The sequence below is a fragment of the Juglans microcarpa x Juglans regia genome, chromosome 7D, assembly GCF_004785595.1.
Source record: "Juglans microcarpa x Juglans regia isolate MS1-56 chromosome 7D, Jm3101_v1.0, whole genome shotgun sequence".
Lineage (NCBI taxonomy): Eukaryota > Viridiplantae > Streptophyta > Magnoliopsida > Fagales > Juglandaceae > Juglans > Juglans microcarpa x Juglans regia.
This window is the reverse complement of record NC_054606.1, coordinates 24,566,466-24,590,518: the sequence shown is the minus strand read 5'-3', so window position 1 is coordinate 24,590,518 and position 24,053 is coordinate 24,566,466. Positions and strand designations below refer to the sequence as shown.

The 24,053-nt window shown below is 39.1% G+C and overlaps 2 protein-coding genes across 2 annotated transcripts; both read left to right on the top strand.

The window, feature by feature from the left end:
• Positions 1-4,806: 4,806 nt before the first annotated feature.
• Positions 4,807-5,709, top strand: LOC121238239. Its single transcript, XM_041135068.1, has one exon. It carries the CDS (start codon positions 4,807-4,809, stop codon positions 5,707-5,709), a length of 903 nt encoding a protein of 300 aa, XP_040991002.1.
• A 7,499-nt stretch (positions 5,710-13,208) lies between these two features.
• On the top strand, positions 13,209-17,653 carry LOC121238436 (beta-glucosidase 13-like). The gene is made up of 13 exons (XM_041135282.1): positions 13,209-13,367; positions 13,523-13,592; positions 14,523-14,581; positions 14,810-14,885; positions 15,084-15,161; positions 15,314-15,401; positions 15,612-15,867; positions 16,031-16,146; positions 16,517-16,740; positions 16,887-16,918; positions 17,029-17,131; positions 17,248-17,356; positions 17,485-17,653. The coding sequence occupies exons 1-13, from the start codon at positions 13,212-13,214 to the stop codon at positions 17,651-17,653; spliced, it is 1,536 nt and encodes a 511-aa protein (XP_040991216.1). The 5' UTR covers positions 13,209-13,211.
• The last annotated feature ends 6,400 nt before the right edge of the window (positions 17,654-24,053 follow it).

Genomic DNA, 24,053 nt, shown 5'->3' with positions numbered 1-24,053 from the left:
TCATTCTTTTTTATAAAATTTTAAATTTATGTAATTTTCAACTCATGAGTCATGAGCACTTTTAATGCTAAATTTCAGGCGGACATAAAACAAATTAAAGATATAATCAAAATTCAGTAACAAAATCAGAACGAATATTTAAATTATTGAAAACTTTTGAATAAACCAAATATTTGTAGATCGTTCACTTTTAAAAAAAATATATATGTTGCTCACTATCTGAAACGAAATTGAACAATAAAATTTAAATAATAATAAAAAAAGAACAAAATTTCCGAAATTGAGTTCGGAAATTTTGTTCGGAGTCGGAGCTCCGACCTCCGTTCGGAACTCCCTCCGAACTTCAGTCGGAGTTCAGATCGGAGATCGGAGTCGGACTCCGACTACGTTCGGAGTCGGAGTTGGAGGGGAAATTCAGCTCCGACTTTTGTCGGAGTCGGAGGTCGGAAATGACAACTCCGACTCCGTCGGAGTCGGAGCCCACCCCTACAATCCGGTCTTTCATGCTAGAACAAAGTACGTTGAAGTAGATTACCATTTCATCCGAGAAAAAGTACGTTGAAGTAGATTACCATTATTGGCCTTCTCTGTTTGTATCCATATTGATTTACGTTTCTTACAGTTTTTTTGGCTGTGCGTGGCAGGTTTTCGCAATGGGATCCTCATTGGTCCGGTGGTATATTAATTATAAGTAAATTAATATTTGTTTTCCACTGTCATCAGTACCAAACTAGTTAATTAAGCAGTTGCTAATTTATTGCAAAATATCTCAATTTATCTCCATGTCTTTGCCAACACATTATGTGATCAAACGAAAACAATACTCTTGCCAAATTATTATGTAGTGATCAGTTCATTTCCTATAAATCTCAGGCTGCCTCGAGTTGGCTCCATGTTTATCCTCAAGGAATTTACGATCTTCTTGTCTACACAAAAACCAATTACAGTGATCCACTAATTTACATCACCAAGAATGGTAATTTTCTCAACTTTTTTTTAATTATTTTTAGATAAAGTCGATGAGCAATTATCCAAAAGGTGATAATTACCGGATGCCCACTTTTTTATTTAATTTTGTTAAACTATAATCTCTTATCAGGAATTTATGAGGCCAATAATGTCACCTTGCACCTTGCCGCTTTGGGACGTCAAAAGAATTGACTATTATATATTATAGGCATCTTACTCAAGTTCACAAGGCTATCGAGTAAGTGCTTCATACAACACACATACACGTACTCTCCCTCTCTCTCATACACAAAGAATCGACTATTTATCTTTGACCTTTTTTTCGATTTTTTTTCCTTGGAATAGGGAGGAGGGCGTGAATGTTAAGGCATACTTTGCTTGGGCCTTCTTGGACAGCTATGAATGGATGTCTGGTTATACAGTTCGATTTGGCATCTACTATATCGACTATGAATGGATCTCGATCTGGTCATACAGTTCGATTTGTCATGACAACGGGTTGCGAAGAAAAGCTAAACTTTCAGTTCATTGGTTCAAGAATTTCCTCAAGAAAGAGACATGAAGATTCTCGCATCACTAATTGCATGCCCATTAAATTGGGTGGTCTCAGATCGTTAAATTGAGTATTTCTTCTCCATGAATTTGTACTTTTTTAATAATGTAATTTCCTTTCTGTACTGGTGGCAACGCTTGCAGAATAATAAATTGCTCTACGGAGTACGGTCTCCGTCTTTTATTTTCGGTTTAAAGTTTCATATTTTAAGTATTATGAAATTTACTAATGAATGGTCGAAATACTTTTGGCATTTTACACTAACTTCCAAGTTCCGACCCCAACCATGCATCTGGAGTTTCTTAAAATCCTAACTACTTTGCTTATTGAATGGTTCAAATTTTTTTAATGCCTTGGCATTTCACAATATGTGATATGCTGAGTTTAGACCTGAAAATTTTTCTTGTTTTTATTTATTCGAATGGTTATCATACATGATAACAAGTCCTCAAGTGGCAAATTCGAATCATTCAATTGAGAATTGTAGTTTAGATTTGAGGGATTGTACATATAAATATAATAACGGAGCTTCGATCCTAAAAGGCTTGAATTAGTTTAATTAATCTAAGGTTTTTATATATTTTCCTATATTTTTTATGGTTCAATGATCTTGTGTTTGTTAAGAAAAAAATCTGGTCATATATCAAGGAGTAATTCTAGATACGTACAGTCTTAGAATCTATAAGCCTTCTGTGGCGCCCACGACCCCCATGCAAGGAGACAAGGGAATCGAGATACCGAGATGATGACAATAGGGTCACACATCCCAACGTTAGTGCCAAGTGTGTGTACATGCAACAGTATACAAAAACAACGCAGCGGATAATTAAAATAAATAAGTACCAGAATTGTTAATACAATTTAAATAGTCTAGTAAAAATGTTTAAAAATTATACAGTCATCCAAAATAAATATTTTACAAGTCTCAAACCAAAACGAGTGATCCCAGATCACTCCTCGGGCGGAGCCGAATCCTCAGGCTCACTCTCAGCATCATCTACATCGAAATCTGCGTTACCACAAAATGGTACCGCAGGTAAGTATAAACCAAACAACTACAAGATAAAAATACATTAATGCGACCAACATGCATGCATATGATGAAATATGCATTATTCTCAAAAATACTATTTTTCCTGAAAATAGATATTTTCCAACACAGGCCAAAATTCCATTTTGGCCCAAAAAGAATACTCCGTCATTTTTCCAGAAAATGACCCAAATCAATAAAACCTCATTTTCCCAGAAAATGAATCACATAAAATCCTTTTAATCAACACACGCTATTTTTCCAGAAAACAGCCCATTTTTCCATTAACCAATGCACCATGATCTCTCCTAGGGATCATCCGCACGTCCTGGCTTCGTAGCGATGCTCAGTTCCGCGCCCAGCACGTTCATGGCCAAGCACCCACTATGCAACGAGCGATGCCCAGTTCCGCGCCCAGCGCGTACGTGGCCAAGCATCCTCTAGCCCCCACCAGTAGAGGGGCCACGGAGTCAGCACGAGACCATCTCGTCCGATCCCATCGTCTCCCAGCGACAATCCAGGGGACGTCACTCAGTATATTCCGCTCCCGAGTGACCAGAGGAGCTCCACTGAGATAATACCCCATCTCGGCTTGGGGTCGTGATACACACGCACCCAAAATCCTTTAACACATGAAAACCCAGTTTTCATGAAACACATGAACATGAATGCATGTACACGAAAATCCAGTTTCCTTTACAAACATGATCATGCGTGCAATATGCCATGTACATGAACAATACCAAAACCAACAACCAACAATTCACAATACCAACCAAACACACAACTCTATCCACAATCCATCCGACCCCCGAACTCCTCGGACTCAGTCTGGCATGTCTAACCAGTTCATAATAATATGAGTTAGTGTAAAAATATATTTAAATCACAATAGTTCTTTGGAAAAATACATACAGTGCTATATAATAATTTCCGAAGGATCATGGAGCTGCAAAAGGTGGCGGCACAGGAACGTAACAGTGTAAAATACACTGTGGCCGTGGTCTCAAATACCCACTTTTGAATGGGAGCAAACTAAGACCCGAAATTGATAGGGTAGGGCCTAGAGAGGTCGGTGAAGCCGGTGGTGGTGGTGGTTTGCCGTGGGTGGCGGCGCAAATGGTGGTTTTAGGCCAAAAATACCCAAATCGGAAATGGGGTTGGATGTGCTTCACCGGTGACGGATCGGAGCTGGGGTTGGGTCCATTGGGTTGCTAGGAGGTCGAGGATGAAGTGGTGAAGAAATGGTGGCCGGTGGTGGCGCGACGGCGGCGCTAGAGTGAAGAGAGCGCCGCGGCTTGGTGTGGTGCGTGGGGGCTATCGGCAGCGCGAGGGAGGCTGGGATTTACGGGGAAGGGTCGCCGGCCGGTGGGGGAACGAACGGGATGGGCGGTGTCGCGCACGGCGGTGGGTTGGGTGAGGCGACGGACACACGGGGAAGGGGAAGGGGAAGCCTGTCGCGCGGGGGGGGGGGGGCGGAGCTGGGGGAAAGAAAAAGAAAAAAAGAAAGGAAAGAAAAGAAAAAGGGAAAAAGAAAAATGAAGAGAAAGGAATGAGGTCCAATCCTCACATCTTGTGTCACAGAAAATGATCCAACGAAAATGATTTTAAAATAACAAATCCATTAAAATAAATTAAACGTAATGATACAATGAAAATAAAATAATTAAATCTCACAATCAATTAATTTAAAAAGAAGAACAATTTAAATGTACAACAATAAATAAATATTAAGAAAACATAACAATTTAATTTTCACAATTTAAAGATCATAAAATAAACCATTTAAAATATCCGATAATTTTAAAACAAGAGAATAAATTTTTGAATTATTAAAATAATCCTTCAATAACAATACACTAAAATACGGGGTGTTACACCTTCCGTATTATTTTTGAGAAAGAATAGGATCTAGTACCATTAAAAAAATAACTTTTTTCTTATCGATCTCAAATTTACTCGATCACTTTTTTCAATGGGAGCATGCGAGACTTGCACACCCTAATTATACTACACATATCAGCTCTCTATTCAATGTATAAGATTCTCTTTTGGGATTTTTATTGTTTGAGATTTTGTTGTGTTAACATTTATCATATGATGTGATATTCTAAGGTTTATATACAAACAACTGGTAGGATCCGGTAAAGACGTTTTTATCCCCATGCTCTGCTAGGGCTTAGGATTACCAAATGCGTGCCGCTGGGGCCAAGCGAGCTCCTCGGCGCTCCCTACCCGCCGTTCTTTTGCGGATATGGTGGCGTATGCTCCACAGCCTATTCCGATAGTTGCGATCCTGTTGAGACCTCCTAAAATTTTGGATGGTGAAATTTACATCAGTTTTTCCAAGGAGGAGATTACAAAGTCGGCTGAGCCGTTCATTTTTTCTCTGGTTTTAAAATTCTTCAGGAATCGTCCTTCTCTAGATGATATTCGGTCCTATATTAGAAGAAGATGGGGGCTCGTTGTTCAGCCTGTGGTCTCGTTGATGGCGGCGCCTAGGTCGGTGTTTGTAAGGTTTGCTAATGAGGGGGATTTTAAGATGGCAATATCCAGGGAGTCTTGTGAAGTGAAGGGAGTCCCCTACCGTGCGTTCCATTGGTCGACGGAGTACACAGAGGAACTGGAATCTCCAGTGGTACCTGTATGGATTTCACTCCCTAGTTTGCCTCCGAACTTGTTTCATGAATCGTTCCTGGAAAATATCACAATGCCAATTGGGAAATATGTGCGCAGCGATAATTGTACCAGATGTGCTACCCGGACGGATGCGGCAAGAGTTTGCGTTGAAATGAATGCCGCTAAAGATCCTATTGAATCGCTATGGATTGGGGTGCCTCACCAAATGGGTAGTCGATTGCAGAAGGTTATATATGAAAATTTACCAGCGTATTGCAGGCTCTGTAAAACGCAGGGGCACAATATAGCAAAGTGTCGTAAGGCTGGCGCTCAGGATGGAAAAAACAAGAATCTGGAGGGGAATAGGGATAATAGAAGAAGGATTTACAAGGAGAAGGGCCAAACAGAAGGAGAAACGGGGCAGATTCCTTTGGTGACGGGTTCGGAAATGGTCAAAGGGAAGGAGTTGAGTTCTTCCATACAAGTTGGAAGCCTGATGATCGTAGAGGAACCAGAGGAGGTGGAGCTTCAGGGCTAGAAGTTGGTGTTAGAGACGGGAGGGGAGAATTCTCTTGCTGCGGGCATTGAAACAAATGCCCCAGCCCGACAGCGAAGTCCCAGTCGCTCAGTTGGAAACAGAGATGCATTCTCAAGATACAAAGGAGGTCCATCTGGTTGAGGATCGTGAGGCACTAGTTCAGGGTACGGAGGTTGCTGAATTGTTCAAAGCTAGTGAGGATTTGGATGGAAGTCTGAGGGAGGTGGTTATGGTGGAAAAGTTGGTAGGAATTTTTGATTCCATGGATGAGGCAAGATTTTTGCAGGAGCGAGAGCTTGTAAATGATCTAGAAAATGACAATCACTTTGTTTCTCCGGATGAGGCTCACTGGTCGAATGAGGGAATGGTTCAAGTCGAGAATGGTGGAGTTGATCCTGATGTGGGGAATGGAATTGAGGTTGAAGGCGAGGTTCTGGGTTCGTTATCAGAAGGTGAGAAAGTGGAGAGTATGTTGCATAGGAGTAAAGAAAAAGATTTTTATTCGGATCCAGAGAGGAGTGAGCAGTAGAGGAAAAGTGAAAGAATCAGAAGTTCTAAAAGGGTTCCTAGCAGACCCGTTTGGTTTAATTTATAACATGTAGTTTCATCTATTGGAATATACAAGGTTTGTACACCTCGAAACAGAGGCTGGGTAAACTGTTGAGGAAATTTAAACTGAAAGTAGTAGCTTTGGCAGAGCATTTTCAAACGGAGGAAGCACTGAGGAAGCTGGTTGGGGATTTTCATTTTGCAGATGGTGTTTCAAACAGTGCGGAAGGAGGCAAAATATGGTTGTTATGGAGCCAGGGGATGGGCTGTCAAGTGATTGCAAAATCTAATCAACATATCACGGTAGCCATTGAGGACAATAATAGGAGGGTGCGGCTCTCATTGGTGTACGCCAAGTGTTTGAGGCAAGAGAGAAGTCAGCTTTGGCAAGACTTGTGTGACCTTCCAAGTACCTCTGATGATTGGGTGGTGGCGGGGGATTTTAATGTTATACGTACAGATGCAGAAATAAGAGGGGGCCGTCCGAGGTCGGCAGCGGCAATGGAGGAGTTTAATCATTTTATTAATCTCAGTGGGTTGCAGGAGATGTCGTTCATGGGGGTCCTTTTTCTTGGTGTAATGGTCATGCTAGTTTAACTAGATCCTGGGCTAGGTTGGACAGGATTTTGATGAATAATTCATGCGCTGTTAATTATCTGTCCTCTTGCATGGAATACCTCTCACTTTCTTCGTTGGATCACGCTCCAATGGTAATGTGGCTTGAGAAACCGTCGGCACGATATGGCCCATCTCCATTCAGATTCTAGGAAATGTGGACGAGACATGATGATTTCTTAAACTGTGTCAAAATGGTATGGGAGGAAGAGGCGATGGGGAATGGGTTATGGAAGTTGGTAGGCAAACTAAAAAAGTTGAGGGTGGCTCTTAAACGATGGAATGTCAATGTCTTTGGTTAGACGCACACACATATTGATCGGTTGGAAAAGGAGATAGTCAAGTTGGATTGCTGACTTCAGGTGGGGGGCTCCGAGGAGGATGAGATGGCCTTATTGGCAGCTAAACTTGAGCTGGCGGAGTGGATGCGTAGAGAGGAAATGAGGCTGTCTCAAATTGTGAAGCAACGGTGGGCTGAGGTAGGGGATGTTAAAGCTCAATTTTTTCGAAGTCTGAAAAACAAAGGCAGTAACTGGATTCGAGATATGAATCTGGAAGATAAGAGCCGAATTAGTTCTTCGGAAGCAGTACATGAAGAAGCGGTTAGTTATTTCTCTGCTTTTATGGGAGCTAGAAATAGTAGCCTTGTCCGGAGTTGTCTTTGTGGCTAAAAAAAGAAATCTCTGAGGATGAAAACAGAAGACTGTGTGCGCTCCCTTCAATCCAAGATATCAAGGAGTCAGTGTTTTCTATTTCGATAGATAGTTCACCAGGTCCGGATGGCTTCACTTCGGGTTTTTATCAAAGTTGTTGGGGTTAGTGGAGAAGGATGTGGTGGAAGCAGTGTGGGATTTTTTTAGAGGTAGCGAATTACCTAGGTTCTACTCTTCTTCATATGTAATTCTGATGCCGAAGGTACCGAATCCTACAAGCTTTGAGAAATTCAGGCCAATTAGCCTTTGCTCTGTGATCTATAAAGTATGCTCTAAATTGATAGTGAGAAGATTGGCGCCTATTTTGTCCCGAATAATTTCTCAAGAGCAAGGTGCCTTTATACCTGGTAGAAGTATTGTGGAGAATGTCAGTCTAACCCAGGAAATGATACAGAGCTTGAATAAAAAGGTCAAAGGAGGCAATGTAATGATTAAGGTGGATTTTGTGAAAGCTTATGATAGCATTGATTGGGAGTTCCTTCTTCATGTGTTGGATGCTTTTGGTTTTTCCTCTCAGTTTCGGGACCTAGTAAAATAATGTGTAACGATGGTATGGTATTCTGTGGTTATGAATGGAACGGTGAAGGGGTTTTATAAGGGTGGAAGGGGGTTACGGCAAGGAGACCCTTTATCCCCATACTTGTTTATCTTAGTGGAGGAGACTCTTTCAAGACTTTTGAAAGTGAAATTTCAAGCTGGGATAATTGGGAGGTTCTCACATCCAAGGGAGTGTCGATGATATCGCATCTCCTGTATGCAGATGACATGGTTATATTTGCAAATGTGGCGAAAAAGGATGTAAAAATAATTATGGACTGTTTGAACAAGTATGAGGCTTGGTCGGGGCAAGCGGTAAATAAACACAAATCGGCAATTTATTTTTCGGAGCGTCTCACAAGAACAAGAAGACGGACCCATCTTACGAGCTACGGGGTTTGTGCAAGGTACGTTTCCTTTCAAATATTTGGGAGTCCCCATTGTTACTGGTAGACTACTAAATAGACATTTGGAGGAGTTGTTGGAAAAAATTAAGAGAACAATTGAAGGGTGGAAGGCACGGTTGTTATCAAAAGGGGCAAGACTCATTTTGTTAAGGCATGTGCTCTCAAGTTTTCCAGTTCATATGTTGTCTGTGATTCCTATTCCCAAGGTGACAATTAAAGCCTTGAATCGGGCTTTTAGCTCCTTTTTCTAGGGCATGGAAAATGGAAAGGAGAAAAAAAAAAAAGGGTGGCTTGGGGTAAAATATGTAAACCATTGAAAGAGGGGGAGTTGGTTTGAGAAATTTAGGTGAAGTACAAAAAGCTTTAAATATGAAATTTGCATGAAAAGTCCTCACTGATAAGTCATTATGGGCTTCCTTTTTCGAGCGAAGTACATAAAAGGGAGCCATATTTCCTTCATTAATCCAATGAGGGGTTCGGGGTTTTGGCGTATGGTGATGAGAAGCATTCCGGAGGTTTTACATCACTCAAGATGGCAGGTTATGAATGTGGATGTGTTTTTGTGGTGAGATTAGTGGTCACCTTTAGAGCCTCTGGGAGATTCTTGCACAAATATCACGATACCGCTATTATCTCTAAAGGAATGTAAATCGGAATTGGGTTGGAACGAGGAGCTACTCATAAGTTTACTGGGAGGGAAAAGGCCTTGGAAGTGCTGATGCAGTTGGGTAATAGTAGACAAGGTCTGGATAAACTGATATGGATGGGGAACCCGGATGGCAATTTTTTTGTGAAAAATGCTTGGGAGAAGACTAGAAGAAGGGGACAAGTGTTTTCATTCTTTAATTGGATTTGGAATTCGAGCCTCCCAAAAAATATCTCTATGACCATGTGGCAAGCCAAACATGAGGGTGTCCCAGTTGATGACAAATTGCGTAAGGTGGGTGTTCCAATTGTGTCAAAATGTGTATACTGCGAGTCTGGAGCCTATGAAGACATGGATCACGTTCTATCAAGAGGTGATTTGGCGCAGCACATCTGGCGGAAGGTTTCTAATTAGTTGGGCATGTGTTTCGTTTCCTCCTTTTCATGGAAACAGAGAATTTGTTTGTAGTTCAACAGAGCAAAAAAATCTTCTTCTCGCGAAATGCTGTTGGGACTAATCCCTTCGATTGTTACTTGGCAGATTTGGTTATGGAGATGCAAAAAAAAGATGGAGGGGGTTGTTGGTCCAAAAGAGTCCCTTTGGCGGCAAATAATTTACTGGATTTCTTGGATGGGTTTAAAACTAAAGGTAGCAGTAAAGTGGAATGCGGTTGATGCAGTGTTGGCAGATCTTGAAGTACCTATTAAGCACAAGAAAATGAAGGAACCTAGGTTGGTTGGATGGCAGAAACCAAGAGATGGATGGTGCAAACTAAATACAGATGGATGCAGTTTGGGAAATCCGGGAAGATCAGGTGTAGGAGGTGCCATACAGGATGAAAATGGGGCTCTCATTCTGGAATATGCTGCAGAAATTCCAGAAGGGTCCAATAATAATGCTGAATTAATTTCTTTACTCCATGGGCTTCAGCATTGTAGGGATCTGGGACTACAATTTGTGGAGCTGGCAATGGATTCAAACATTTTAGTAAACTGGCTGAGGGAAAGCAAATGTGGTATTTGATACTTGGAAGACTTCTGGGAGGAGATAATGTTAACGTTATGCTTAATAAGGTACACGGTTCAGCATATTTTTGGAGAAGGGAACGCGATGGCTGATGGACTAGCTAAGTTAGGTGCCGATGGAATCTCTTGTCTTTGGATGGATTCGGTCGAGTTGCCAACTCATCTAAAAGGAATATTTCGTGTAAATAAGGCGGGTTTACCGGCTTTACGAGTTTGATATGTAGTGTTTAGATGAGGTATTGGTGTTTTTTGGTTGTTTGCTGGGTCAAGTTTTCTTTATGATTTGGATTGGTTGGTTGTTAAGGTTTTCCTCCGTCACAAGTGAGGGTTTCTTTTAATATATTTGTGGGAGGAGGTCACTCTTGGACAGGTGACCTCGTTTCTTTTATTATAAAAAAAAAAATAAATGAAGGTTTATATACACCTTAGAATTTTAAGGGCAAGCTTGGGTAGTGAGATAATATGAAAATTTTGTGAATAGTAGTAAGATAATTTGTGAATAGTAGTGAGATAAAATTTGTGAATGGTAGTAGTTTTTTTAGGAAATGAGAGAAAAAAAGTTGAATAAAAAATATTATAAAGTTAAAATATTATTAAAATATTATTTTTGTTTGAGAATTTGAAAAAGTTAAATTGTTTTTTATTTTTTATTTGAAAGTATGAGAAAGTTGTAATGATTAGTTCGAAAATATTATAATGATTAATTTGAAAGTATTTATATTTGAGTGATATTTGAAAATGAGATGAGATGATGAGAATTTTGAGATGAAATTTTTTTTCAAACAAGTCCTTAATTTGATTGGTCATTCCATCAGCGACTACTCTTTGGGAAAGTGGTCTTCTCAGGAGTTTGTATGTTCATGCAAAATTGTTTGAGTGGACGCGGATAGACTATTCATGTGAGAAATTCTCTATCTAAAACGTATTTCTCGAATCTATCTAGAGATTCTCTTTAATTGTCCGATCGAATTAGATTATAATTTATATATATATATATATATATATATTATATTCTTTTACTGAAATTCTTTAAAATCCCTTGATCCATTGATCTATTGTCATAACTTTCCATTAATTCACATGTCGGCTAATTCATACGTGCCGACCATCCGAGTTTGTATTAATTAATTGTATTATGTAAGCAATTTTAATTCCTCACGAGTTTTTTTTTTTTTTTTAATTTCTAATCTGATTTTTGTTTAAATGACTCTTCGATACACAAAATATCCAAAATAACTCGGGACTATAAATTTAAATAATTCTAAAGTTTATGGAATTTTAAATGTCAATTACACTTCACCATTTTAATTCATAAAATCTTGTCTTCTTTCAATTGGCAGGTTTGGGTGGGATGAGACAAAATTCTCATCTCATCATTACATCTTTTTCAAATCCCCATACAAAATATAATAAAAAATTTAATTTTTTTAAATTTCAAAACAATAATAATATTAAAATATAATATTTTAAACTTTCAAATAAAAGACAAAATTCTCATCTCATTTTTCAAATCTGCCCTTAAAATATAAAATGACTAAAATATTAATTATTAATTATGTGTTAAATGACTAAAATAAAAAATAATTTGAAAGACCATGGAGTTTAAAAGGTCGAAAATACTTATTCTTTTATTTGTAGCATTTCATCTTATTTTGTAATAAGGCTTTATCTTCTTTCATTTAAACATATTCCATCAAAACCAAGAAACATAACGGAAAAGGATCCCTACCGCCTACCGGATCAAACTCGTTGCAACATTGGGGAGGATGTAAAATCCCCTGTCGGGCTAGGCTCCACGAGATGCTCATATCTCCTGCAAGCTGGGCCGAGTTTATGCCGAAGCCGAAGAAGTTTAATAGCAAAGTCGACACACGTGCTGCGTGAAGAATAAGATCAGGCCTTGGGCCAGGGCGAGAAGAAGCCCAAGGCTCGGGTGAGAAGAAGCCTAGGGCCTGGGCTTAAGAAAAGCGAATATAGGGTGACGGGATGCCGACATTCCTAATACCACTCTGCACACGTGCGTAATGATAGGGCAACGGGCCACGCCGTCGAAAGCCAAACACAAACAGGCAGGGACCACAGTAAGGCGATCTATCCTCAATAGTGTGCGTGACACGATCCCTTGTCACTGACAAGGGTTGAGCCTACTAACCGATGTGCGAAACACATCATCAACAAACATGATGACTTATAACCGGCCTACAAAATAGCAGTCGTCCCTAATAATCAAATATTAAAGGCTATTTCCTAATCAGAGCTTAAAGTTTAAAGTACTATATCAAACTAAGTTAATTAAGGCCGGCATTGCGCGGCGGACATACTCAAGCGGACTGACCTGTGATCGGGATCTGACAACCAAAACATGTCATTTACCCAAGTTACGACCTTTTTTAAGGAATAAGCGGCATGCATGCCGACAAATGGCTCCCAAAGATTAAGCCAGGAAGAAAGGCTTCATCTTATTATAATTTTTTTTTATATAATTATCAACATAAACCCAGCTTGTCTCTTATACTTGATCACGTTCTTGTTTTCACCATTAAAAATACGTTACTATATATATATTCCGATGGACCGATACTGCGTGTGTTGATTTACAACACATATGGCCGGAGAAATTATATTCACCCACATATAATGTAAAGCTTTCTCTCTCTCTGTCTCTGTCTCTCTCTCTCTCTCTCACACACACATATCATACATAATATCAAGACTGATTTATTGCATGTTTTGATGTGATGGTGACATAACAATATACTACTATAGGGTAGGTAGATCATTTGCCTTTTCTTCTTGACATTCTCCGTATGTAGTTAGGATTAAAGCATCTAACATAAAATACAGATATAGACGGATAAGTAACGAACAAAAGTTTCATTTAGAACGTCGTAAATTCATTGGAAGTGATGTTATGATGGATGCATATTTGATTAAGTTCTATATATATATATAAAGCGCAGTTAACAGTAGTACCACCGTCGATCGAGGATAACAGATCGAAGCAGTACTTATGGGTAATCTCCTTTTAGGTCTCTTAGTTATTCTTTTCCCATTGACAAGTAGTGGTAGTAGCATTGCTATTCCACCTACCTACGACACAGCTTCGCTAAACCGGAGCACTTTTCCGAGAGGATTCATTTTTGGCACGGCGTCAGCGTCTTATCAGGTTAAGTATCCCCAGATTTTTGTACCTTTTTTCCTATATTTTCGTTCCTCTAATGTCATGGGATAATATTGTAAAGTTGTTCCAGAAACAAGAAGTTACGGATGTAAAATCTGGACGAATATAATTAATGTATACATTCTTATAATTAACGTCAGTACGAAGGTGCAGCAAAAGAAGGTGGTAAAGGACCATCAACATGGGACACTTTCACCCATAGATATCCAGGTCTGGTCTCTCTTGCTCAAATAAAATGAAATTGATCAGTAATTACCAATCAATGTAGTTATAAGTTAATTTCTGTTTGATATGTTCTTTTGGTACACAACTTAATGGTTTTGCATCTATACATCTACACGTTATACTACCTGTTTGTGTATATATACATGATACAATTATATAAACGATATAAAACTTGAGTAAAGCTCACACGTGTATGCCCCAGTACTTTAAGAGAAATGTTTGTTGCACAACCTTTCATAAAAATAAAATCATAAACTGACATGACTTATTATATATGGTACATCATATTGCAAAAATGATTACACACTATGTACTAGTGCCACTATAAGAAAAATAGGCTTTTATGACCAATTTATTGCAATAAAAAAACTATTTACAATCAATTTTAATTGTAAATAGTCATTTCACTGGAATTAACTGGTCACAAATAAACAGTTTTCTTGTAGTGAGCTAGAAGAAAATTGTTTATTTGTGGCAAATTATTTTTTACAAAAATGACTATTTTCTACCAAAAGTAGTCTGTTTTCGTCGTAAATATTTCATCACAAATGCTTATTTTTCTTGTAGTGAGTAGATGTAATATATTACATATGCCCTCATTAATTTGTTAAGTAGATCTCTTTGTAAACCTAATTAACAGTACTTCTCATATTTTTATTGCTAGTTGTGTTGAAGCAGTGTACAAGACCCTTATTATTGCTCGTTTTCTTTCATCAGTAACTAAATCTTTGATCCAAAACCTTCCGATCGACTAAACACAAAGCTCTCTATGCTCTAGCCGGCAATTAAGTTCGCTACGTATTTAATTAGTTAATTAAATAAATGACGTCCTTTGGCCTCAATTGTTAGAGCAAACAGTACCCCACTTTATGACATTCTATTTTACAAATTAAATATTGGACCATGAAATTGCAGATAAGATAGCGGATCACAGTAATGGAGATGTAGCTGTTGATCAATATCATCACTACAAGGTATGGTACTTCCAATATAAGAAACAATTAAAGATCATTTATTATACCATTAGTACTCACTATGTAATTAATATCTAATATAAATACTCTTTAAGTCCACTGCATGCAGCAAGTTGAATTTTAGTACTGTTATTGAGCAAAACTAGCGAGGGGTTAATTACTTCAAGGGAAAATCTTCATCGTATAAATTTTGTAATATCTTCGATCTGAGTTTTGTGACACATGCAGGAAGATGTTGGGATTATGAAGGATATGGGTTTAGATGCATACAGATTCTCAATCTCATGGTCCCGACTTTTGCCAAGTATGATTCTTATAATTATTTGCCTCAATTAATTTGTACTTTCTGCCATAAAATTTCATAAAATAAGGGAAAGAAGAACTAGATTGACGTAAAAACTGGACAATATTCAAGTATTTTAACTACGAGCTAGGTTTGGAAATATCATACGTCTGTTCTTTTTCTTTTTTGGTCTATTCTTAATTTCTTCATGAGTGGCAGATGGGAAATTATGTGGGGGTGTGAACAGAGAAGGAATTAACTACTACAATAACCTCATCAATGAGCTGCTGGAAAAAGGTCATGATCTAGTACTCTTGGAGTTCCATCATATCATTTATCATCAGATTCTTATGAACCCGGCCATGTTCAAAAATCAAATAAATAATCTTATCATGTAGTGCTCAAAATTCACACTGTACGTCGTTTACCATAAGTACTGAATTATGCAGGTCTAAAGCCATTTGTGACACTCTTCCATTGGGATCTACCCCAAGCCTTAGAAGATGAGTATGGTGGTTTCTTAAGTCCTCAGATTGTGTAAGTACTAATTCTGTAATAATTTATTGTGTAGAGGTAGGGTTTAAACTCAGGACCTTTATTTTGATATTATGTAAAAATACAAGTACTTGTCTTAAAAGTTTAAAGTGATGGATAGAGATAAATTTTATTATTTAATATATATATATGTTTTAACAGGTGATTATCTAACTAATTAGAACTTCTAATTTTTATGATAATTATACAAAGGGATGATTTCGGGGACTATGCTGAACTTTGCTTCAAGGAATTTGGTGACCGGGTGAAGCACTGGATTACACTGAATGAGCCACTGAGTTACAGCGTCGGTGGATATGCACTTGGGGTTTTAGCGCCGGATCGATGTTCGGATTGGCAAAATCTAAACTGTACAGGTGGAAATTCTGCGACCGAGCCATATATTGTGACACACCACCAGCTTCTTGCACATGCAGCCGCAGTTAAAGTGTACAAGCAAAAATATCAGGTTCCACACACGAATGATTAATCTATAACGTACACATGGGTATCTCTCAAGTACGGATACATATTGGATATCAAATATTGTCCATACATATAAAACTTAGAAAAAAAAAATACATTGTATCTTTTGTACAAGTAAAATGCACTCTCAAACTGAGCATGCGCAGGCAATACAGGAAGGTACCATAGGAATAACGCTCGTCTCAAACTGGCTAGTTCCATACTCCAATTCGACGTATGATCGTCACTCTGCACTGCGAGCACTTGATTTCATGTTTGGATGGTAAGTATATATAGTAGTAGTAGTAGTAGTGCTTGATTTCTTTCATTTATTGTATTTTTTTTTTTTTTCCCACGTAGAGTACTACATATATATTATCGTGCAACTCCCGTATCTATAATTAGTTTTGAGCAACTTATATTCATCTTAAATTATCGTAATCAATCAAACCATGTTGAGTTGGCATATTTGAAGAAACCTTATATACCAATCACATGACTTAAATGAACAAACCTCTTATAATAAATATGTCGTATTAGTTAGCGGATGTGATTAAGAATGAAAAAAAATAAAAAATAAATAAAGATCTAAAGAACATTTTTCTTACAATCAAATAGTATTTAATAAATTATGCTTTGGATGGATATTGCAGGTTCATGGACCCATTAACAAATGGTGACTATCCACATATCATGCGATCTCTGGTTGGGAACCGATTACCCAATTTCTCAAAAGAGCAATCCATGGCGGTGAAGGGGTCGTTTGATTTCATTGGAATAAACTATTATACCACTAATTATGCAGCCCATGCAGTACCTGAAGTCCCTAATGCTGGAATTTCAAGCTACTTGATAGATATACGTGTTAATCTCTCAAGTAAGTACAAATTACTACGAATTCATGGACACATGACGAGATTATGATTATAATTAATTTCCCAATTATTAATATTCTAGCAATAATATTAATATATATAACTGGATCGATCTGCATAATCATGACTTTTAATTTTGCTGTGGCAGCCGAGCGAAATGGGATTCCTATTGGCCCAAGGGTGCGTGACAATTAATTATATATATATATATATATAATAAGTAGTCGATTATCTTATCTGTACATGCACAAAGAACTCCATTTTTATTGAATTATACACATAATTTGCAGGCTGCTTCTGACTGGCTATATGTCTATCCGAGTGGAATACAAGATTTTTTGCTCTACACAAAGACAAAATACCATAATCCACTCACTTACATCACCGAGAATGGTAATTAATTAAATTCCAAGCTTATTATTAGTTTTCAATTATCAGCCCATAACTAAGATCATGATACCATCAACATAAATGATCCTCCCTGCTTTATATTATATATAATATCACAGGGATTGATGAGTTTAATAATGCCTCTTTATCGCTCGAGGAAGCCCTCCGGGACAGCCATAGAATTGACTATCACTATCGCCATCTTGCATATCTTGATGCAGCTATCAAGTAATTAGTGCTTAAACGTTTCTTTAAAGAATTTTAGTTTTTTTTTTCTTTTTGAGCTCTATGAATTCCAATTATTAATAGCTGATTAGTTTACCAACTTATAAATGATGCTGATTTTGGTTTAATAGGGATGGCGTTAATGTCAAGGGATACTTTGCGTGGTCATTGTTGGACAATTTTGAATGGACTTCAGGTTACACTCTTAGATTTGGCATTTACTATATAGACTACAAGGATGGGTTGAAAAGACATCCTAAACTGTCCGCCCATTGGTTCAAGCATTTCCTCAAGAAATAAACACATGACCATGCAAACTGCTAGCTCGAGTTGAAGTGCATGCGCGCCTGCAAACGTTGGATCAGTAGCCGTCTCCAAACAATGATCCCAAGATTGTTTTCTCTATTATACGTACATTCTTCTAAATAATATCAAAGTTTACATCTTAAATATTTCGTAAGGGGAATGCTACGTACGTAACAAGGATTTGTATAACAAGTTTGTTTCAAATTAAAAGGAAAAGCTATTGTATTTTTATGTGTGCACTAGCATAGTCAAAATGTGAGCCCATAATAGGCTGGGCTATTTAGTGAGCATTTGAGGAAGCCCTTACTCCCATCCCATATATATATAAATGGAGTTGGCTCATTAGACTCTATTTTGCCATTTGTATCATAGAGAGAAGAGAGTAAGGTCTCGTTTGTTTTCACAACTTTTCACAACCTATCTAATTTCATATTATCTAATCATTACAACTTCTTCAAATTTTCACAAAAAATAAAATAAACAATTCATCTTTTTCAAATCTCAAAATAAAAATAATATTAAAAAAATATATTCTAACAATATTTTATTCAACTTTTAACTTTAATCTCAACTTATTTAATCTCATCTCATCTCATCTATGAAAACAAACAGGGCCTAAGTCTCCTCAACATACAAATACCAGATTATTTTGGGATACACAAAAGTGATGGCTAGCTCATCTACTAACCATGGAGGATGTATATTTTCTTCTATTCAGTTTAAGCATGCTATGATAATAGAAAAACATGGTCTTATTTTAAATGTTTCATCAATTGGTATCAGAGCTTCCTGTCTCATTTTCATGGTTGTGTGAACTCTACCATTACCTTCTTTTTTTTTCTCTATTAGTTGTTGAAACTAGGAGATTGTGTGCATTCATTTTGTTGTTGACCCAACAAGTTGTGTACAAATTTATTTTAGTGACTAAATTTCGGAAAGGAGTCTTGTCATTTACAAAAAAAAAAAAAAAAAGAACAAAAAAAAAAAAATAGCGGGAGGGGATATGGAGGTCAAACACCAATGTCTGTGGCGCCTCCAATCCCCCTTATAAAAAAATATACAGGGATCGAGACGCCAGGATGGTGACAACACGGTCACACATCCCAACGAAGTGCCAGTGTGTGTACATGCAACAGTGTTCAAATAAAATAACGCAGCGGATAGTCAACTAAGTACCAGAATTTAATTACAATCAAACATCAGTAAAGATTTAAATAGCAGTTATACAGTCATCCATAAAATAATTTACAATAGTTTTAAAAGCTACAAACGAGTGATCCCAGATCACTCCTCAGGCGGAGCCGTCTCCTCAGGCTCGCCCTCCTCCTCCTCATCAGCATCAAAATCTGCGACACCACAAAATGGTCTCGCAGGTAAGTATAACCCAAACAACAACGTAATACAAAATGCATTAAATGCAACTAACATGCATGGACATGAAAACATGCATTTTTTTTCCACAAAACATCATTTTTCCGAAAATGATAAATTTCCAACACACACCAAAATCTCATTTTGGTCCAAATTATCCGTAAAACATTTTCCCAGAAAATGATTTACCCAAAAATCAACTCGCACTATTTTCCCAGAAAATAGTGCATTAATACCAAATGCACCATGCATTATTTCCATATGCACCATGGTCTCCCCTATGGACCATCCGCACGTCCTGGCTTCGCAGCGGTGCTCAGTTCCGCGCCCAGCGCATACATGGCCAAGCACCCACACTACGCAACGAGCGATGCCCAGTTCCGCGCCCAGCACGTACGTGGCCAGACATCCTCTAGTCCCCGCCAGCAGAAGGACCACGGAGTCGGCACGAGACCATCTCGTCCGAACCCATTGTCGCCCGGCGACAATCCAGGGGACGTTACTCAGTATATTCCGCTCCCGAGTAACCAGAGGAGCTCCACCGAGTTAATGCCCCATCTCGGCTTGGGGTCGTGATACACACGCACCAAAAATATTAACACATAAAATCATAGCTTTTCAAATAGCATGAACATGAATGCAATACACGAAAACTCAGTTTTCTTTTACAAACATGATCATGCATGAAATAATGAAATGCACATGTACCAACACAATGTCCAAACCAACAATTACCAATCCAATCAAATCCAACCAAACAACTCCAATCACAAATCCATCCGACCCCCGAACTCCTCGAACTCAGTCCGGCATGCCAAAAACACAGTGAAATGGGTTAGTGCAAAAATACATTTAAATTACGAAAGTTCTTTGGAGAAATACTTACAGTGCAATATAATAATTTTCCGAGGATCACGAAGTTGAAAAAGGCGACGTTTGAGCAACACCACAGTGTAAAATACACTGTGGCCTTGGGTCACAAATACCAACTTTTCAACGAGGACAAACGAAGACCCAAGATTGATAGGGTAGGGCCTAGGGAGGTCGGTGAAGCTAGTGGTGGTGGTGGTTTGTCGTGGGTGGCGGCGCAAGGGGTGGTTTTAGGCCAAAAAAGTGCAAATCGGAGATGGACTTGGTGGGGCTTCACCGGTGACGGATCGGAGCTGGGGTTGGGTCCAATGGGTTGCCAAGAGGCCGGGGATGAAATGGTAGGAAGATGGTGGCCAATGGCGGTGCGACGGCGGCGCAATGGAGGAAAGTGTGCCGCGGAGTCGTGGGTTTCGTGGAGGCTAACGGCGGCACGAGCGGCGGTGATACTAGTGGGGTAGGACGGCCGGCGGCTGGGGAACGCAAAGGACCGGGCGGTGTCGACCACCGCCGACGGACGGCGGCGCTGGGAGTGGATGATGGAAACGGGCGAAGGAGAGGAGAGAGAGAGATCGCGCGGGAGAGGATAAATCCGAAGGAAAAATAAGAAGAAAAAGAAAAAAAGAGGAAAAGAAAAGGAGAGGAAAGAAAAAGAGGGAAAAAGAAATGAGGTCCAATCCTCATAACTTGGGTCACAAAAATGATCCAACGGAAACGATTTTGAAACCACAAGTTAAATAAAATAATTTAAACGTAATGGTAAAGTCAAATTGAAATAATTAAATCCCACGGTAATTAATTTAAATATTAAAAGCAATTTAAATGCATAATAATAAATAAATATTAAGAAAGCATATAAAAATAATTTTCACCAAATAAAAATCATAGAAATAAACTCACTAAAAATCCAACCAATTTAAAATAAGAGAAATTATTTTAATTACATAAAAATAATTCCTTCAGTAAAAATACACTAAAATACGGGGTGTTACATCCTCCCCCCTTAAAAAAAAAATTTCGTCCACGAAATTGGCAAGGTCAAATATTGCACCAAGACAAGATCAAGATTCAACCAAGAGAATACTTAGAACATACCGTCAAAATCAATCAAACAAGTATGGATATTGCTCCCTCATGTCGGCCTCTCTCTCCCAAGAGAAATCTTGAGCCAACGGATCACCCCATGCCACTTTCACCATAGGTATTACCTTGGACCTTAACTCTTGCTCTTTCCAATCTACGATCTGGGTCGGGGCAACTTCATAAGTAAGGTTGGGCCGCAGTTGAATGCGTTCGGGATCCACAAAACGTGGCTCTTGCTGTCCAAAACTCCTCTTCAATGAGGACACATGAAACACGTCATGAACATCTCCAAAATAATCTGGCAAGGCAACTCTATAAGCAACAAGCCCAACCTTCTCTACGATCTGAAAAGGGCCAATGTATCTTGGACTAAGCTTTCCTTTCTTACCAAAGCGCTTAACGCCTTTCATAGGAGAGACTTTAAGATAAACCCAATCTCCTTCTTCAAAGGATAAGTCTCTTCTTCTTGTATCTGCGTAACTTTTCTGGCGACTTTGCGCTTCAGCCATCTTCTTCCTGATAAACTGAACTTGATCCTTCATTTCTTGAATTAACTCAGGCCCAAGCAATTTGTTCTCGCCAACTTCATCCCAACATAAAGGCGATCTGCACTTCCGTCCATATAAGGCTTCATACGGGGCCATCTGAATGGAGGAATGAAAACTGTTATTATAAGAGAACTCAATAAGTGGTAAGTGATTCTCCCAACTTCCCTGGAATTCCATGACACAAGACCGCAACATATCCTCCAGAGTCTGAATAGTACGCTCTGATTGGCCGTCTGTTTGGGGGTGATACGCCGAACTAAACTTCAATTTAGTGCCTAATGCCGCCTGCAAACTCTTCCAGAAATGGGACGTGAATCGCGGGTCCCGATCTGACACAATACTCTTGGGTATTCCATGCAAACGCACTATCTCCTTGACATAAAACCGAGTCAACTTACCCAACGAGTCAGTATTATTAACAGGCAAGAAATGGGCACTCTTGGTCAACCGATCCACAATCACCCAAATGGAGTTCTTCCCACTAGGAGTCCTCGGCAACCCTACCACAAAATCCATAGAAATATCATCCCACTTCCATTCCGGAATAGGGAGAGGTTGGAGTCTACCAGCAGGTCTCTGATGTTCAGCCTTCACCTGTCGGCATGTGTCACATTTCTCAATAAACTGGGCGATGTCCGACTTCATTCCTTCCCACCAGAAATTCTTCTTTAAATCCTTATACATCTTTGTGCTTCCTGGATGAACCGAATAAGGAGCTGCATGAGCTTCTGCTAAAATTCGCTCTTTAAATTCAGAGTCTCGAGGAATCACTCTACGATTCCGAAACCTAAGAATGCCATCCTTATCCAAGCTGTAATGCAAGGGTCCTCTAGACTTTCTGACTCTTTTCCTGATAGCCAACAGATTAGGGTCCTTTCTTTGAAGAGTCTTTAATTCATCAAAATCCACTACTCGGACATCCAAGACTGAAGATAATAATTCTTCTTGCTGTGAACTCTCGATAAGAAGTCTCCTCATTCCACAAAGGAGAGAGTCCACATCTGAAGATTCCGCTTCATCCACTTGTTGTGACTTCCTACTCAAGGCATCAGCGACTAAATTTGCCTTTCCTGGATGATACTTGATTTCACACTGATAGTCGCTAATTAGCTCTAACCACCGTCTCTGCCTCATGTTTAGATTCTTCTGAGTAAACAGATGCTTTAAACTCTTGTGATCAGTATAAACTTCACAGGCTTCGCCATACAGATAATGCCGCCAGATCTTAAGCGCAAAAACTATTGCCGCCAACTCCAAATCATGCGTGGGATAATTCCTTTCATGAATCTTCAGCTGACGAGATGCATAAGCAACAACCCGTCCCTCTTGCATAAGAACGCATCCCAACCCGAATTTGGATGCATCACTGAAAATCACAAATGGCTTGTGTGGCTCCGGAAGTGCCAAAATAGGTGCCGTTGTCAATCTTCTCTTCAACTCTTGAAAACTTCTCTCACATTTGTCAGACCATACAAACTCAGTATTCTTCCTAGTCAAGGCAGTGAGAGGTCCTGATAGCCGAGAAAAACCTTCCACAAATCTTCGATAGTAACCGGCAAGTCCCAAGAAACTTCGTATCTCACGAACTGTCGAAGGGCGAGGCCACGACAAAACAGCTTCTACTTTACTAGGATCTACAGCCACCCCTTCTTGAGAAATCACATGTCCAAGAAACTTAACTTCTTCTAACCAGAATTCACACTTGCTCAACTTAGCGTACAATTGATGTTCTCTTAATTTCCCAAGTGCCAGGCGAAGGTGACAAGCATGCTCTTCCAAATCTCGAGAATAAATCAAAATGTCGTCGAGAAACACCACCACAAAAGAATCCAAGAAAGGCCGAAACACCCTATTCATTAAATCCATAAAAGCAGCAGGGGCATTAGCTAACCCAAAAGACATCACCTTAAATTCATAATGCCCATACCTCGTCCTGAAAGCAGTCTTGGGCACGTCCTTATCTCTTATTCTCAACTGATAGTACCCTGACCTCAAATCAATCTTCGAAAAGATAGCCGCTCCCTGAAGTTGGTCAAACAAATCATCAATTCTTGGTAGAGGATACTTGTTCTTAATAGTCACTTTGTTAAGCTCCCGATAATCTATACACATTCGGAGAGTACCATCTTTCTTCTTGACAAACAACACGGGCGCTCCCCACAGTGAAGTACTAGGCTGAATAAATCCCTTGTCGACCAGTTCTTGCAATTGAGTCTTCAACTCTTTTAATTCAGCCGGTGCCATGCGATAAGGTGCTTTATGCACAGGAGCCGCACCAGGTTCCAAATCAATAACAAATTCCATATCGCGAACGGGAGGCAATCCGGGCAAATCATCTACAAACACATCAGGAAACTCGCCCACAACTGGAATATCTACTAACGACTTCTTCTCAGATGACGTAGACTCAACTTGGACCAAAAAAGCATCTGCTCCACGAGCTATATCTCTCCTAGCTTGAATTGCTGATATAATTGTTGGTTTTGCCTTCAACTTACTTCCCGCGAATTCCACATAATCATCAT

What these genes read in the sequence shown, in the direction of transcription:
- LOC121238239 (XM_041135068.1), top strand. Translation starts at nt 4,807, where the DNA reads ATGGTGGCGTATGCTCCACAGCCTATTCCGATAGTTGCGATCCTGTTG.
- LOC121238436 (XM_041135282.1), top strand. Translation starts at nt 13,212, where the DNA reads ATGGGTAATCTCCTTTTAGGTCTCTTAGTTATTCTTTTCCCATTGACA. An exon ending in TATACGTGTTAATCTCTCAA is followed by an intron (nt 16,741 to 16,886) that starts GTAAGTACAAAT and finishes TTGCTGTGGCAG; the next exon opens with CCGAGCGAAATGGGATTCCT. An exon ending in TATCTTGATGCAGCTATCAA is followed by an intron (nt 17,357 to 17,484) that starts GTAATTAGTGCT and finishes TTGGTTTAATAG; the next exon opens with GGATGGCGTTAATGTCAAGG.